This window comes from Mesoplodon densirostris, chromosome 7 (genome assembly GCF_025265405.1).
Source record: "Mesoplodon densirostris isolate mMesDen1 chromosome 7, mMesDen1 primary haplotype, whole genome shotgun sequence".
Taxonomy (NCBI): domain Eukaryota; kingdom Metazoa; phylum Chordata; class Mammalia; order Artiodactyla; family Ziphiidae; genus Mesoplodon; species Mesoplodon densirostris.
Window position 1 is genome coordinate 14,538,007 of NC_082667.1, and position 16,704 is coordinate 14,554,710.

At 42.2% G+C, this 16,704-nt stretch overlaps 1 protein-coding gene across 3 annotated transcripts in view; it reads left to right on the top strand.

Moving 5' to 3' along the window:
• CKAP5 (cytoskeleton associated protein 5) overlaps positions 1-14,373 on the top strand; it is a 115,634-nt gene extending 101,261 nt beyond the window's left edge. For all 3 annotated transcript variants that reach the window (XM_060105441.1, XM_060105443.1, XM_060105442.1), the window contains exons 36-44: positions 5,882-6,061; positions 6,563-6,750; positions 7,735-7,810; positions 8,540-8,728; positions 8,821-8,958; positions 9,386-9,469; positions 9,564-9,723; positions 13,345-13,496; positions 13,650-14,373. In XM_060105441.1, the coding sequence (XP_059961424.1) occupies positions 5,882-6,061; positions 6,563-6,750; positions 7,735-7,810; positions 8,540-8,728; positions 8,821-8,958; positions 9,386-9,469; positions 9,564-9,723; positions 13,345-13,496; positions 13,650-13,895 (1,413 nt within the window). In that variant the 3' untranslated portion in view covers positions 13,896-14,373. The remainder of the gene's footprint in view (positions 1-5,881; positions 6,062-6,562; positions 6,751-7,734; positions 7,811-8,539; positions 8,729-8,820; positions 8,959-9,385; positions 9,470-9,563; positions 9,724-13,344; positions 13,497-13,649) is intronic.
• Positions 14,374-16,704: the final 2,331 nt, after the last annotated feature.

Here is a 16,704-nt window from a genome sequence, read left to right on the forward strand (position 1 = left end):
TTCTGAGCAGAGGAGCTGGCGGGTCTGGTGGGTAGTATCTGAAGTGTCTAAGCAAATCTAAAGCTCTGTCTGGTACAAGTACAAGACTTTTTCCCATATGGGCCTAAGGAAAACCTGAGGTTCAATAGTGCAGAGCACAGAGAAGAGGATCAAAACACCAGAAATCCTGGAGACAGATCTCTCTTATCTGTGGAGATCGGTAGGTGCCCTAAAGGAGGGGCAGTGGTGGCTTATGTGAGTGTTAATAGGAGTACCTGGTGTCCTCCCTTGCCCCTAAGGAACTACAGGGAGCTGAACAGAAGGGCTGAATTTACTCTCTGAGGCTAGCAAGTCTCTGACTTTTGTACCTTTAGAGACCAAACAGCAGAAATGCCTGCTCTTGGTACTTTGCCAAATGACTGACAGCTTGCCATTTGGTATACCACAAGCCTACAAGGGCAGAAATGCTCTATCTCCCATTTATTGCCATTGTTGAGGGTTTCCAAAAGGTAGACCCAAGACTGAATCTTGAATATGTAAAGAGTAATAACATGCCTTAAGGCACCCAGTAACTGGGAAGAAGAATAAAACAAAATAACCAGAACAGCAATGTCCTGGCAAAATGAAATTGCTAAAGGAGACAAGATGACCACAATGGGGAAGGGCATGGGGTGCAGAAAGATTCTTCCAAGCAAAAAAAATATGGTTTTAGAGTTTTAAAAAATTGAATAGATGGACTGAAGGAGATAATGATCACTACAGAAACGGAATTAGTGACCTGAATGACAAGAGTGACAAGATCATTCAGTGCGCAAAGGACCGTCCTTTAAACAAATGATGGTGGGAAAAATGTTTATCCACATGCAAAAGAATGAAGAGGGACTCTCATACCATATGCAAAAATTAACTCAAAATGGATCAAAGACATAAATATAAGAGCTAAAACTATAAAACTCTTAGAAGAAGACATAGGGGAAGACCTTCATGTAGTGATTTTGGCAGTGATTTCTTGGATATGACACCAGGCAACTAAAGAAAAAATAATTAAATTGAATTTCATCAAAGTTAAAACATTGTATGCATCAAAGGACACTATCACAAGAATGAAAAGGCAACCTATAGAATGAGAGAAAATATTTGCCAATCATATATCTGATAAAGGATTAATATCCAGAATATATAAGAACTCCTATAACTCAATGACAGAAAAACAAAACTGAGTTCAGAAATTGACAAAGGACATGAATAGACATTTCTCTAGAGAAGATACACAAATATCCAATAAGCAAGTAAAAAGATGCTCACCATCATTAGGCATTAGGGAAATATAGATCAAAACCACAATGGGATATCACTTCACACCCATTAGGATTTTTTTTTTTTAATGGGAAATAGCAAGTGTTTGCCAGGATGTGGAGAAACTGTAATCTGTGTGTATTGCCGGTGGGAACTAAAGTAGTGTAACCATTGTGGAAAATAGTTTAGCGGTTTCTCAAAAAGTTAAACATAGAATTACAATAAGATCCCCAGATGCCCTCCTAGAAAGCAGGGATTTAAGCAAATACTTGTGCACCAGGATTCACAGCAGCATTATTCACAATAGCCGAAAGGTGGAAACAATCCAAATGTCCATCAACAGATGAACAGATAAACAAAATGTGATGTGTATATATATATATATATATATATATACACAATGGAATATTATTCAGTCAAAGAAGAATGAAATTCTGACACATGCTACAACATGGATGAACCTTGAAAGCATTATGCTAAATAAAATTAATCAGGCATAAAGGGGCAAACATTATATGATTCCACTTATTTGAGGTACCTAGAATAGCCAAATACAGAAACTAGAATAGAGTTTACCAAGGGCAGGAGGGTTGATAGAGAGTTATTATTTAATGGGTACAGATTCTGTTTGGGATAATGACAAAGTTCTGGAAATAGGGATGATGGTTATACAACATTGTGAATATACTTAATGTCATTGGATTGTATACTTAAAAGTGGTTAAAATGGTAAATCTTAGTTATATGTATTTTACCATAATAAAAAAAATAAAACCCTGAGCAACAAAAAATTAAAGTACCTAGGAATGATCAAGCAGTGTATAATATGTAAGACCTTGACAGAGAAAATTTTTAAGTTTTGTTGAATGACATTATTTTGTTGCATTTCCAAATAAATAGAAATATACTATGTTCTCAAGATTCAGGATTATAAAAATGCCAGCTTCTCCTTAAATAATATCTGTAAATTCAGTGCCATTCCAATCAAAATCTTAAGTTTTTTTTCTGCAGTTGAGAAGCTGATTCTAAAATTTATATGGGAAATCAAAGGGCCTAAGAATAGCAAAGACAGTTTTATTTTAAGACAGTTTTTTAAAATAAAAACACAGTGGAGAGGATTTACATCACTGGGTATCAACAGTGATTATAGAGCCACTGTAATTAATTAAGTGGAGTACTGGCCCAGGGAAAAGCAGACAGAGCATTGGGATGGAACAAAGAGCCCAGAAATAGACTCACATCTAAAGGAAGCTTGGAGCGGAGGAGTCATTAAAAATCTCTTAACAGACGCAAAAAGTAAAAGATACACTGACCAAATTCTTTGCTGATAACCCGACAAAATGTTTAGTAAATGACATTAATATCACAAAAATATTGGCTACTTGGAAAGTATGAAGCACCCTCCTAACTCTTTCATCAAAAAAAAAAAAAAAAAAATCAAAACTCTTAGCAGTGAAGGAAAGCATTTCACTCTACAACTCTACTCCGAAGCTACTGAACTCAGAAAAATATATTGCATGAAATGCATTTATTATTGAAGAAAGGCTAAAATAAAGGAACTTATACTTAGAAATTCAAACAATAAAAAATAAATCAAAAGAAATTTGAGAGTAGGTAATAATAAAGCTAAAATTCATGAAATAGATTTTAAAGATAATAAATCTAAAAGCAGGTTCTTGTTAAAAAAAAATTAAAATTAAAAATCCTAGCCTGATTAGAGAGCAAAAATTGTAAATATCAGGGATGAAGAAGGAACCAACCGTAGATGTGGAAGAGATTTTTTTTTTTTAGATAAGATAACAACACATGTAACCCTGTAGAAACTTGAAACAACTGATCCCTCTCCCAAATTTTTTGAAATAACGAAGGAATTTGGGGAGACCATTAAAAAATAAGGAAGGAAACCCAGAACCTAAAAAGAAAAGACAAATTTGATCATTTAAAATTTTTTTTTTTTTTTTTTTTTTTTTTTGCGGTATGCGGGCCTCTCACTGTTGTGGCCTCCCCCGTTGCGGAGCACAGGCTCCGGACGCGCAGGCTCCGGACGCACAGGCTCAGCGGCCATGGCTCACGGGCCCAGCCGCTCCGCGGCATATGGGATCCTCCCAGACCGGGGCACGAACCCGTATCCCCTGCATCGGCAGGCGGACTCTCAACCACTTGCGCCACCAGGGAGGCCTAATGTGGAGAAATTTACCATATACTGTCAATAAACGAGTGTTATATTGTAGAATATATTTGCATATGACCATATGACTGATAAAGGATTAATAGCGACAGTAAACAGAACTCTTATTAACTCTTGAGAAAGAGAGAACCTAACAGAAAAAAAACTAACTCAAGGATATGAATAGGCAAATCACAGAAGATATCCAACTGGCCAGTAAACACATGAAAAGATGTTCAGCACCTCCCCCACCACAGAAACGCAAATTAAAGTAACAATAGATGATCACTTATTTTATTTATTTGTTTGTTTATTATTATTTTTTGGCCGCACTGTGCAGCATGCGGGATCTTAGTTCCCCAAACAGGGATCAAACCCTCGCCTCTTGCATTGGGAGCATGGAGTCTTAACCACTGGACCACCAGGGAATTCCCAAGATAATCACTTTTAAACCATCAGAGTGACAGAAAGTAAAATGAGTAGTAAAACATACAGCTGATAGAGACGCTGAAAAAACAGTACTCTCATACATTAAACGTAGAAATGTGAATTACATGTTAGTGCCTTTTTAAAGAAAGCAATATAGTAATATCTATTATACCGTAATTTTAAATATTTCAGCCTTAAAAGTTAAGCTCTTGGTGCATTTTTTTTTTAATTTATTTGACGGTGCCAGGTCTTAGTTGCAGCACGCGGGGATCTTCGTTGCCATGTGCAGAATCTTTGTTGCAGCTCGCAGGATCTTTAGTTGCGGCACGCGGGCTCTTTTAGTTGCCACATGTGGGAATCTAGTTCCCTGACCAGGGGCCGAACCCAGACCCCCTGCATTGGGAGCGTGGAGTCTTAACCACTGGACCACCAGGAAAGTCCCATGGCGCACTTTTTTTTTTAGAAATTAAAACACAAGTACCTTGGGATATATATACACAAAGATGTTTATTGTAACATTATTTATAGTGGACAAAATATCCAAACTGGAAACAGGTTGAAAGAGTCAGGGAATGATTAAGTTTTGGTATGTGCACATGTGGACTATTATGCAGCCTTTAAAAATAGAACCGTTTCTGTTGACTTTAGGGATTTTCATAATTTTCTGTTAGGAAGGCTAGATGCAGAGAAGTGTATGTACTATAAATATTCTTATGGAATAAACAGTGCCCTAAACCTTGACCCTATCTATGTGTGCATGTGTGGTTATAAATGATTCTGTGAACATGAAAGTATATCAGGTTGTTGTTGTTAATTACCTTGGAAAAAGAGTAAGCCCCACTCCAAAAAAAAAAAAATATATATATATATATATATATTTTTTTTTTTAAGAAGATGTTGGGGGTAGGAGTTTATTAATTTATTTATTTTTGCTGTGTTGGGTCTTCGTTTCTGTGCGAGGGCTTTCTCTAGTTGTGGCAAGCGGGGGCCACTCTTCATCGCGGTGCGCGGGCCTCTCACTATCGCGGCCTCTCTTGTTGCGGAGCACAGGCTCCAGACGCGCAGGCTCAGTAGCTGTGGCTCACGGGCCCAGCTGCTCTGCGGCATGTGGGATCCTCCCAGACCAGGGCTCAAACCCGTGTCCCCTGCATTAGCAGGCAGATTCTCAACCACTGCGCCACCAGGGAAGCCCAAAATAAATATATTTGTTTTTATTTTGTCCATGTTGAAACAGAATTGTTAAACAGTTCCAGTTATATAAAATTGTATGTGCTTATGGGTATACATGCATAAAGAAATGTAAGTAGGACCACTGGCTTCCTCAACACCAGAGGGCACTATTCACATTGCAGTCTGTATAAATGGTGACCCCTGGAGTTGTGCAGTATAACAGCCCTGCATGAAAGGATGGTCATGAAGATTATTGGCGTGATTGTCTCAGGGTGTAATTTATGTAATCATAAAAATAAAGGTCTTTTTACAGTAGTGAATAGGAAATACATGTTTTTCCCATAGTAACATTTTACCATTAGTGACAACCAGTCTACTGAAGCAAAAAGAACCTGGATCCAGTTGTGGGAAACCTGAGTTTTGAGTTTGAACCAAGTAGCCTGATCTTACTGGCCTCACTTTTCTCATATGGTAAATGAAGATCTTACTCTCAGCCCTGTCTACTTCTTAGAGCTGTTGAAATGATCAAATGAGATAACAGGTATAAAAACACTCTCTTTAATAAATTAGCATTTAAACATAAGGATTATTATTCCTTAAACTAGATGGTGAGCCTCTTAGAATAGGAGCTGCAGTTAATTCACCTAATAGTCTTGCTCTGTAAATATTTGTTGAATGATTGAGTCCCTAAGGACTAGTTATTTATATGTAAGATGACTGGGTTTTTTCAAGCTAAGATACTAGAAGTGCTTTGCTAATAAATATTACAGAGACTTACAGTGTATTCCTGCTACTTAGAAATATGAAGCTTGGAAAATACATCTTGAATTTTTGTTATCAGATCGATGAGGTCCTGAGACAGGAAGACAAAGCAGAAGCCATGTCTGGCCATATTGATCAGTTTCTGATAGCCACGTTCATGCAGCTGAGACTCATCTACAACACACATATGGCAGATGAGAAACTGGAGAAGGATGAAATCATCAAGTTGTATAGCTGTATCATCGGCAACATGATTTCGGTAGGGACACCTCTGCAGATCATGAGCTTCCCTTCAGTCTCTCATCCCACCCAGGTTCTCAGGCCTGAGTTGGTTCAGATGTTCCAGTGAAACATGTGAAACATACGTCATACGTCATTTTTGGAATTTTACATGTAAGCCATTGGCTACTTCCAGTGGATGTTGGGCAACACTCCAGCTTACCTTATTGTTAGGATACTTACAGACTACCTGAAATTCTGCTTCCTGCCAGTTTCTTCATCAGTCATGGTTGGGCCTTAGCTGGCTTTTCACAGATGACTACTCACGTTAAAAATACTTTTATAACAGGAAGGAAGCACACCAATTAATTTTGGCTATTCTTGGCGGTTTGGGAGAGTGTAGTGATTTTTATTTTTTTCCTAATACTCTGAATCTTTATAAATACAATATAATCATTTATTAGAATATGCCACCCATGTTTATCTTCCTTGATCTGTATATTGAGTTTCATGGCTCTCTAATGCAATTATGATTGGATAGCTGTTTCAGATAGAAAGCCTCGCCCGAGAGGCCTCCACTGGAGTTCTGAAAGACCTGATGCATGGCCTCATCACCTTAATGCTGGATTCTCGAATTGAAGATCTGGAGGAAGGGCAACAGGTGATCCGCTCTGTGAACCTCTTGGTGGTGAAAGTTCTGGAGAAGTCAGACCAGACCAACATCCTGAGGTATATCTGTACTCTGAGCATTAGAGCCTGGAACAGCCTCTCTTTTGTCTACCCATAGAAACCAGGAGGCACTTAGATCAGTTGTAAGCTTAGGTTTGCCTGATAAGTTGATTTATTACTCTCCTCTTCCTCAAGAGAAGGTATTCCAACCTGAGACAGCAGTTAAAGCTAGTTAACAACTCAGTAAACCAGCCAGTATTAGGAGTTTTCTAGAATAGGACTGTGGAGTTCGTCAGTTACCTTCTCTTCTGTGTACATTTCATGTACATTTCTTTCTTTCTCCGCTACCAGTGAGGATGAAAAATAGTGACAAGCTTTACCATTTACCAAGTGGTAACTTACAAAACTTAAATGATGTTTATTTTCTTAATAACTATGAGTGTCAAGAAATCAAAGACAGTTCCTGATCCATGAGCTCTGTTTCTCAGATGGATAAAGAATTTTTACACGTGGCTTTTTTTTTAAATTTTATTGTATTTAGTTTTTATACAGCAAGTTCTTATTAGTTATCTATTTTATACATATTAGTGTATATATGTCATTCCCAATCTCCCAATTCATCCCACCACCACCACCACCCTCCCACCACTTTCCCCCCTTGGTGTCCATACGTTTGTTCTCTACATCTGTGTCTCAATTTCTGCCCTGTAAACCGGTTCATCTGTACCATCTTTCTAGATTCCACATATATGTGTTAATATACGATAATTCTTTTTCTCTTGCTGACTTACTTCACTCTGTATGACAGTCTCTGGGTCCATCCACATCTCTACAAATGACCCAATTTCGTTCCTTTTTAATGGCTGAGTAATATTCCATTGTATATATGTACCACATCTTCTTTATCCATTTGTCTGTCGATGGGCATTTAAGTTGCTTCCATGATCTGGCTATTGTAAATTACACTTGGCTTTCAATTACTGATTTTAATTGGAAAGCAGGTTTGAAACTTATTAATGCTGTTGTGTTGGGTTTGTTTTCTAGTGCCCTACTTGTTTTGCTCCAAGACAGCCTGCTAGCAACAGCCAGTTCTCCCAAATTCTCAGAGCTTGTTATGAAGGTGAAGTTGAAATAATTTGATCTCTTTCTTTCAAAGTGTGGGGAAAGAGGAGTTGGAACTAACTCAAATCAGTCAAGGCACACCTGAAAAATATAGTTGCTCTCCATTTTTCCCTTCCTCCAATTTATACCCCTAGCTCAGGCCTAAAAAATTCCTGGCCTCAAACAGTGAAAAGGAAGAGCTATTTTGTAAATATCTCACCAGTTTGCCTAGAATCAAAAGGCAAGAAGTTTGATGAAACAAATTTCATTTCTTTTGGGGGAAAAGATATGTATAGATTTATAATATTTTGGTCTATTTTTGGAAGACTGCAAATGAATGTATCTGTAACATCATAATACTGTTATTATACTGTAATAGTGTAAACTATTTTGTCTCCTCGGGTTAGATTTGATTAGGTAATATGAACTACTCTACTCTCGGGTACCAAACAAACCCAAGACAGAATTTCCACATTTTCTCATCGTTTAGGGCCCCATCTCTAGGGAGTGGGAAGGAGGAATGGAGATGGTCAGGTAGATGGCTTGTCACACGTTAGCCAGTGACATGGTTGAAGTAAATAAAACGGTTCGTGCTTAGCAGCTGAACTTGAAAGATGAGGTGCCCCATTCATATCCCTGACCACCTTTTAGAAATGAATGATCCCAGAGCTTAGGGGAAATGAATGGTGACAGAGATTATCCTCATTCTTCAGTGACTCCTTCTAACTTTTGTTTCTTTTTTCAATAGTGTCTCTGGAGAATGGTTCGACTACTGCCTGATACCATCAACAGCATTAATCTGGACAGAATTCTTCTGGATATACACATTTTCATGAAGGTCTTCCCCAAAGAGAAACTAAAGCAATGCAAAAGTGAATTTCCCATAAGGACCCTAAAAACGCTGCTGCACACTTTATGCAAATTAAAAGGGCCCAAGGTGAGTGAGAACAGCAACCATTCCCAAGAGAGCTTGAGAGAACGTCACGGATATGGCATCACTGCCATTGAATGTGCACGTTTCTTCCTCAGATCCTAGACCACCTAACAATGATTGACAACAAGAATGAGTCAGAGTTGGAGGCCCACCTCTGCCGGATGATGAAGCACAGTATGGACCAGACCGGGAGCAAGTCTGATAAGGAAACAGAAAAGGGAGCATCTCGAATCGTGAGTGTCTGACTTGAAAGATTGAGGGATGTGATCTTGTCAAAGGGATAAGCCACCGGAGCCTTTCTTTCTCAGGGCCTAAGATGAAGGCTCAGGGATTGGTCCAATCACCTTGACGTTTTCAAATATAAACTATAACCTTGGGCTTTTTGTTCCTAAGAAAGGTTTCTGTGTCTGTGCCTAAGGCACTGGTCCCTAGATAAATCCACTGTGAGCTCTAATTAGGGAGGGACTTTCCTTACCAAGTTTAATTGAAAACCTGAGATTGTTAATGTTTCTGCTGCAGCCCCTGCAGCACTGGTGCTTCTCTTATTTGCAGGAACATACCTGGAAGGTCTGGATTTTGAGATATTTTCAGCTTTTATCCAACCACTGGTTCCTAATTAATAACTCAGGTCTAACCAGTCATTCCTTCTTGTGTCTTTAGGATGAAAAATCATCAAAGGCCAAAGTGAATGATTTCTTAGCTGAGATTTTTAAGAAGATTGGCTCTAAAGAGAACACTAAAGAGGTGAGAGGGAAAGGGTTGAGAGGGAAAGGGATCTGCTTTATGGAAAAGAGTCACTAACAGCCATCCCCACCTCTTCCTTTTTCTTGTTAACCAGGGCCTAGCAGAGTTATATGAATATAAGAAGAAATATTCAGATGCTGACATTGAACCATTTCTGAAAAATTCCTCACAGTTCTTCCAGAGCTATGTTGAGAGAGGCCTTCGGGTGATTGAGATGGAGAGGGAGGGCAAAGGCCGTATTCCCATTTCAACAGGTATGGTTTCCTCTGGTAGCTCCAGGAATAAGCTCAAAATAGCTCCCAGCGTCAGCCACTGGAGGGTTTTGATGGGTTTACATTTATATCCGTGCACCTCAGTACTTAATGGTCACCAGTGATGCAGAGAGTAGTCAACCCTCAGTCACCTGCCTCGACCCATCGTGTTTGGCAACAGCAACGTCCTCTCCCCTTCAGACAGTGTCTCCCCTGGGCTCCCGGTCCTCCGTGCTCTCTTGCTTTCCTCCTTCCTCGCTGCTATTCCCCCTTGGCCTCTCTGACAGATCCTTCCTCTCCCTGAACTCTTAATGTTGACGTCCCCCTGGATTCCGTCCATGATTATCTCTTCTTTCTTACTCTCATCCCCTTAACTAATCCATCTACTCTCATCACTTTAAATACCATTTCTATGCCAGCAAAGCCCAATTTTGTCCAATGTCCAGCCCAGACTTCCTTCCTGATCTCTGCTGATAGATCGTGCAGGACATCTCACTGGGTTTCTGGTACAGTAGACATCATAAACTCAGCGTGTCAAAGACCGAGCTCCTGATAACCCCCCAAAACCTGCTCCATTTGCATTCTCCTCCACCTCACTGGATGGCAACCGTGTCCTTCTAGTTTGCTCAGACCCCCAACCTTTGCGTATTCTCTTTTTCTCTGTCAGGAAATTCTTTTGGCTCTACCTACAAAACATACACAGAATCCACCCACACTTCTCATCTCCTTCACTGCCACTGCCCTGGTCTGAACAACATCTTCTCTTACGTGGACTGCAGTGCTCTCCTGCACCGTCTCCCCGCTGCCACTCTCGCCTCCCTGTAGTCATTTCCACACATAGCATCGAAACAGCGCTCCTCAAACATTTTCCAAAGGCTCTCCCTTTCACTCAGCAGAGCAAAAAGCCTTACAAGAAAGGCCTGTGAGGTCTGACATGATGTGGTCCCCTGATACCTCTAGAACTGCCTCTCTCCTACACTCTCTGACTTCTGTTCCACTTCAGCCTCACCAGCCCCTTTGCTGTTCCTGGAACGCACCAGGCGTACACCTTCTTAGGGCCTTTGCACTGGCGGTTTCTTGCATGTAGATTGCTCTTCTCCAGGACAATCTTTGTTTCCTCTACATCTCTGTCACTGCCTCAGTGAGGCTTCATTTAAAATTTGCGACCTACCCCTCACCCCCCCATAGTACGTAACCTCCTCTAACACACCATGTAACATACTGTTTATTAGATTAATTGTGTGATGTCCGTCTCTGCTAGAATTTAAAATCCACAAGGGCGGGAATTCCCTGGCGGTCCAGTGGTTAGGACTCTGTGCTCTCACTGCTGAGGGCCTGGGTTCAATCCCTGGTCGGGGAACTAAGATCCTACAAGCTGTGTGGAAAATCAATCAGTCAATCCACAAGGGTAAAGATTTTTGTCGGTTTTGTTGCCTGGCATGTGGTGGGCACACAGTAGGTATTTTGTTTAATATATGAGTGAATGCTTATCCTGATGTTAAGCTGAAATATTACTGTCCCCCCAGTGAAAACGCCTATACTGGAGAGTTACTGCTCAAGGACCTAGGGACAAAAGGGAGATTTAGGAGGTATCAGTTACAAAAAATAGCTGTCAAGAGCCTTAAGCCAAAAAAAAGGCCCAACTGCTAAAGTTCCCTCATCATGCAGAGTACAGCTCTCACATTGGTCCTGCATTTAGTTCTTTCTGACTTCGGTGAAGCTCACTTACTCTTACATTCTAAAATCTGTTTGCCTGTGAAACTGTTCCTTTGTGGTTTTCAGATTCCAGTCATGTTCTCTCTCACCATGTATCTTTCTGAGCTGCAGCGTCAATTGTATTCTCTTAAATTGTTTCTTTTTGTTGTTCTTGTTTTTTCTTTGTTTTTTAATATTTTTCTAACATTTATTTATTTATTTGGCTGTGCCGGGTCTTAATTGCGGCACGCAGGATCTTTGATGCCGTGTGCAGGATCTTCGTTGCAGCATGTGAAATCTTTAGTTTCGGCATGCATGTGGGATCTAGTTCCCTGACCAGGGATCAAACCCAGACCCCCTGCATTTGGAGCATGGAGTCTTAGCCACTGGACCACCAGGGAAGTCCCTTTGTTGTTTGTTTGTTTTTCCAATAGTTGTTCTTATTTTTAACACCTTAAATTACCCCCCTCCGAGACCTGGAGTCTCTTTCTTTTTTTTTTTTTTTTTTTTTTGGAGTCTCTTTCTTGAAGAACAGCGAGCAGTGTCCAGTAGCCATGTATGGACATCCCATGGTTGAGCTGATCAGGGTAGAGCCTCCGTTTCTCATTTCCAGAGTCCTTTCTTGTGATGTTCAACATTTGCAGCACAAGCGTGTAACCCCACTGGTAACTGAATGCCTTAAAGTGTTCAGTCTTCTCTTACTGCCTTTTTGCATTAGTCTTCATTTTTCACCCTCTCAGAGTGTTCTCATCTGTACATTAAAAGATTCCTTTTTCCCTAGAGTAACCTCTTTTACTTTTCAGTTTACTGTTTTTCTTCCCAGTACTTTATCTTTTGACTAATACAATGCCTTTTCATTGATATCAAACTGGATATTTTAAATGCCTGCATTTTGTGATTGTTCCTTCTCAGAAATTTAGAACTGTGATGGATTTTGGTTTGGTTTGGTTTTGGTTTTCCCCTCTACTGCCAGAATATTGATCTCGGATGCTCCAGTTCCTACCCCTCCTTGTTGGACACCGCAGTTTACCCCTCTTCCTTAAGAACAGACAGTAGCCTTGAGCTCCTTGTTGTCCTCCCCAGTTTGAATAAGAGCTTTGCCCTGTGTATCACCTGGTCCAAACCTAGTCTAATTCTTGCAAACATTTAAAGTCCTTAGGGGGACTTCCCTGGTGGCGCAGTGGTTCAGAATCTGCCTGCCAGCGCAGGGGACATGGGTTTGAGCCCTGGTCTGGGAAGGTCCCACATGCCACGGAGCAACTAAGCCCATGCGCCACAACTACTGAGCCTGTGCTCTACAGCCCGCGAGCCACAACTGCTGACGCCTGTGCACCGCAACTACTGAGCCCACATGCTGCAACTACTGAAGCCTGCATGCCTAGAGCCTGTGCTCTGCAACAAGTGAAGCCACTGCAATGAGAAGCGCGGGCGCCACAACGAAGAGCAGCCCCCGTTCGCCGTAACTAGAGAAAGGCCGCGCGCAGCAACGAAAACCCAACACAGCCCAAAAAAATAAAGATGAAATAGCAATAATTCTTCAAAAAAAAAAGTAAAATAAAATAAAGTCCTTAGGCTCTTCACTTGGGCACTTACCATATACTCAGGAGTAGCTTAGGCTCTTTGGATTGCCCAGGTCAGCCGTGGGATTATAAGAATACAACCCCTGCATAGCTCAGGACGTAGATGGATGGTCCAACTTAACATTCAGTGCCCTTCTCTATCAGTTCTGGAAGTTCTCATTAAGCGTATCTTGTATATTTCAGAGCACCCTTTATCACCAACTCCAGGTAGATTCTTGGGGATTTTTTTAGTCTTCAAGCACAGTGGTGATATTCAAGGCCCAAATTGTTCCCTTTGGTGGGAGGTTAACGAGGGCAGTCGGGGTGGGGGGGTGTATATCTGAATATTCCTTCTACATTTCCTACTTAGGCATCTCCCCCCAGATGGAAGTCACATGTGTGCCCACTCCCACAAGCACAGGGTCCTCCATAGGTAACACAAATGGAGAAGAAGTGGGACCATCTGTCTACCTGGAAAGGCTAAAAATCCTGCGGCAGCGATGCGGTCTGGACAATACAAAGGTACTGCTCCTCTCCTCCTGTGGGGGGCAGGGAGGGCGATGGCCAGCAGGTCAGGGACAGGCTGGCCAGAGCAGCAGTGTCCCAGCCTCAGGGTGTGTTGCTCCAGAGCCACATCCTGACCTGATTGGACAATGTTTCTTCTTCTCTCAACAGCAAGATGACCGACCTCCGTTGACCTCTCTGCTTTCCAAACCAGCAGTTCCTACCGTTGCCTCTTCCACAGACATGCTGCACAGCAAACTCTCTCAGCTCCGGGAGTCGCGGGAGCAGCACCAGCATTCAGATCTGGATTCCAACCAGACTCACTCTTCAGGAACCATGACTACATCCTCCTCCTCCACAGCTAACATTGATGACTTGAAAAAAAGACTGGAGAGAATAAAGAGCAGTCGCAAGTGAAGTCACCCCACTCCCCTGGCGCCCTGCAGCTTTAGTTTACTAAACTAGGAGTCTCATAGTTAAAGTGGCCTTGGCAGGCCTAGTGTACACAAACTGGTTGTATGTATCATACCATGGACCTGGGGGAGGAGTCGTTGTGGCACAAGTCTTTGCACATCCTCCGCTTCTCCCCGCCAGCATCCTGCCTCTCTAGAAGCCTGTCTGTGTCTTAGTTCAGTGTACAGACGTGTAAACAGGTGCCCTTCTCTCAGCTCAGACTAGTTTCCGTAGCCTTTTTCTTTTATTTTTAATTGCTCATTTGTAAAGTTGTCCTAATCTTTCCTAGCTTTTAACTATTAGAAACGCTTTACTAGTTTTCCTTTGAGTTTGTGAGCTCTTCGCCTTGTAGCCCTGAAGGGTCACTGTATTCTCTATGAATGCATGGCATGATACAACTAATTTAAGAGTCTTTTATAAATAAAGTTTGCATTAACTATAACTGTGTCCCAAGATGCTCCGTCTCTGGGAGTGTTGGGCAGCTCTCCATCACCTGTTCTTGGGACCAGCTGGGTATTCGGCCAGTTAAGAGAAAGGTTCGTAATTGCTGCTTAAGGAGCTCTGCCTTTTCTTGGCTCACAGACTTGGTCCTTTCACTCCTTTGGAATAAGAGGCACTCACCTCTCCTGCTTTCTGCATGCAACTCCTAGGGGAGCAGAGAAATCTCATTCCTCCCTGTTTTGAGATTTTGGTCACGACTTCCATCCCCTCATCAATCACCATTGGTTCCAATGAGCTCTTAGGCTCCCTACTACTTTTACTGCCCAAGTACATATGACATTGTGCCCAGGGATTAGCTGGGCTACAGTGGCTGTCACACCACATCTAGATTTGGGGTCATCTGACTAAAGGAGTACCAAGAGCATAGGGGCTTCCTGCCTGGTTAGCAGAGTCTCTGAATCTAGACTAACAGTTCCTTCACACTCAGTCTCAGTAAAGGCTAGAAATAAACAGGATTCACATCTGCAATAACATTCCACAAGACCTCCTTCCACAGTCAGAAAACATTAAGTCCAAAGGAACTTTTCTACACCACCTTTTACTGAACTGGTGGTAAAGAAATGAAAGGTTGATGGAAAATGAGTGCTGTATTGATTCTAGTCATGATTTTCAGATGGCTCCTGTGCTGCCTGAAATAAGAAATTAAACTTGCCTCTCTCCCTTACAATGCACACAGGAAGTAGGCCTTCACTGAAGGGACGACAGAGGAGTTCGTTGCTGTAGAGAAGGAACACATTTAGAAAGAATGGCTGTGCTTGGGTCTGGAATTGGCACAGCTAATTTGAAAAACCAAAGTCCAGCAGTCTTGTGAGAATGTGCGCCCTTGTTTAAAAACCAGATTTTGGGGTATTACAACTAACTTTTAATCCCTTCCCCCTGCTCTGGCTATAGCTCAGGGCTGTCAAGATCCTGCAAGCTCACTGAGTTCCCAGTTTTACCCTGCTTTCTGGTCAACTAGAACCGAAGAATGAGGACAGGGAACTCAGTCCTAATTCTCTCTTCCCTGATGTATTAAAAAATGGGAATGGAAAAAAAGGGGAGGGGAGGGGTGGTGAAGGTTACCTACCTTAAGTCCCTTCCCGCTTTAAGCCATGATATCTAAAGATCTTAGATCCTAGGCCGAGAAGGTGACCACAAGGCACCCGTGCTCCACCCCCCTCCAAGCCCAGGGGTGAGACTTCTCAACAGTCCTGCAGACGGTCACCAAGTGATCAGCACCTTACACCAGTGGCAACTCGCTGTCACACGTTATCGTAGGCTGTAGTGCCTGCTTCCCCGAGTCATAAATGCACCCAACAGGAAGAGCAATACACCAATGTCAGCCAGAAACTCTGGAGCTACGTGGAAGGGCAACGATATGTCAGAGCCGTGCTCCATCCCAGACAGTAACCTCTGCCATCAGTAACCTTCAGTAACCTTGAAGAATGTGCTGTGAAAAGGCATCTTGAAAGTTCTGTAACTCCTAAGATTTTGCCCAAACCCTGTAAGAATCCACTTCTACATCTTCTTGTTCCCATTTCTCAGAAAAACAAATTACTCAAGTCTGATAACTGCTGTGAGAGCAGAAACTCCAGGAAGCAGCAACTCCAACACGATGCTATTTCAGAGACCAGAGAGGGAAGTGGGAAGTGGCAGAGAAACTGTCACCATGCCAGGCACTAGTGAGAATAAAAGCAGCAGCGACTTAACGGAGAGCTGACCAGGTACCAGGCATTTTGCTAACTACACATGCAAGTGGCCTCACTTAATCCTCAAAACCTTATTAGGTAAGTAATGTCATTATAGACATCTTATACGTAAGGGAACTGAGGCTCACGGAGGTCAAGTGACTTAACCATGGTTATCCCCCCCCTTTTTTTTCCCCACTTTGGTCATGCTGCGTGGCTTGTGGAATCCTACTTCCCTGACCAGGGATGGAACCTGGGCCCCGGCATTAGAAGCGCAGAGTCCTAGCCACTGGACAACCAGGGAGTTCCTGTGATTAGCCCTTTTAAGGCTGGAGCCAGAATATGAACCCAGGCAGTCTGGTGCTAGGGCCCCTACTCAGAACTGCTATCCCACAACCCTCGCGAGTGAAGACACTTAAAATACTGAGCCTTTGGGCGGCACAGATCTGATTTTTTTTTTTTTTTTTTTTTTGCGGTATGCGGGCCTCTCACTGTCGTGGCCTCTCCCGTTGTGGAGCACAGGCTCCGGACGCACAGGCCCAGTGGCCATGGCTCACGGGCCCAGCCGCTCCGCGGCATGTGGGATCTTCCCGGACCGGGGCACG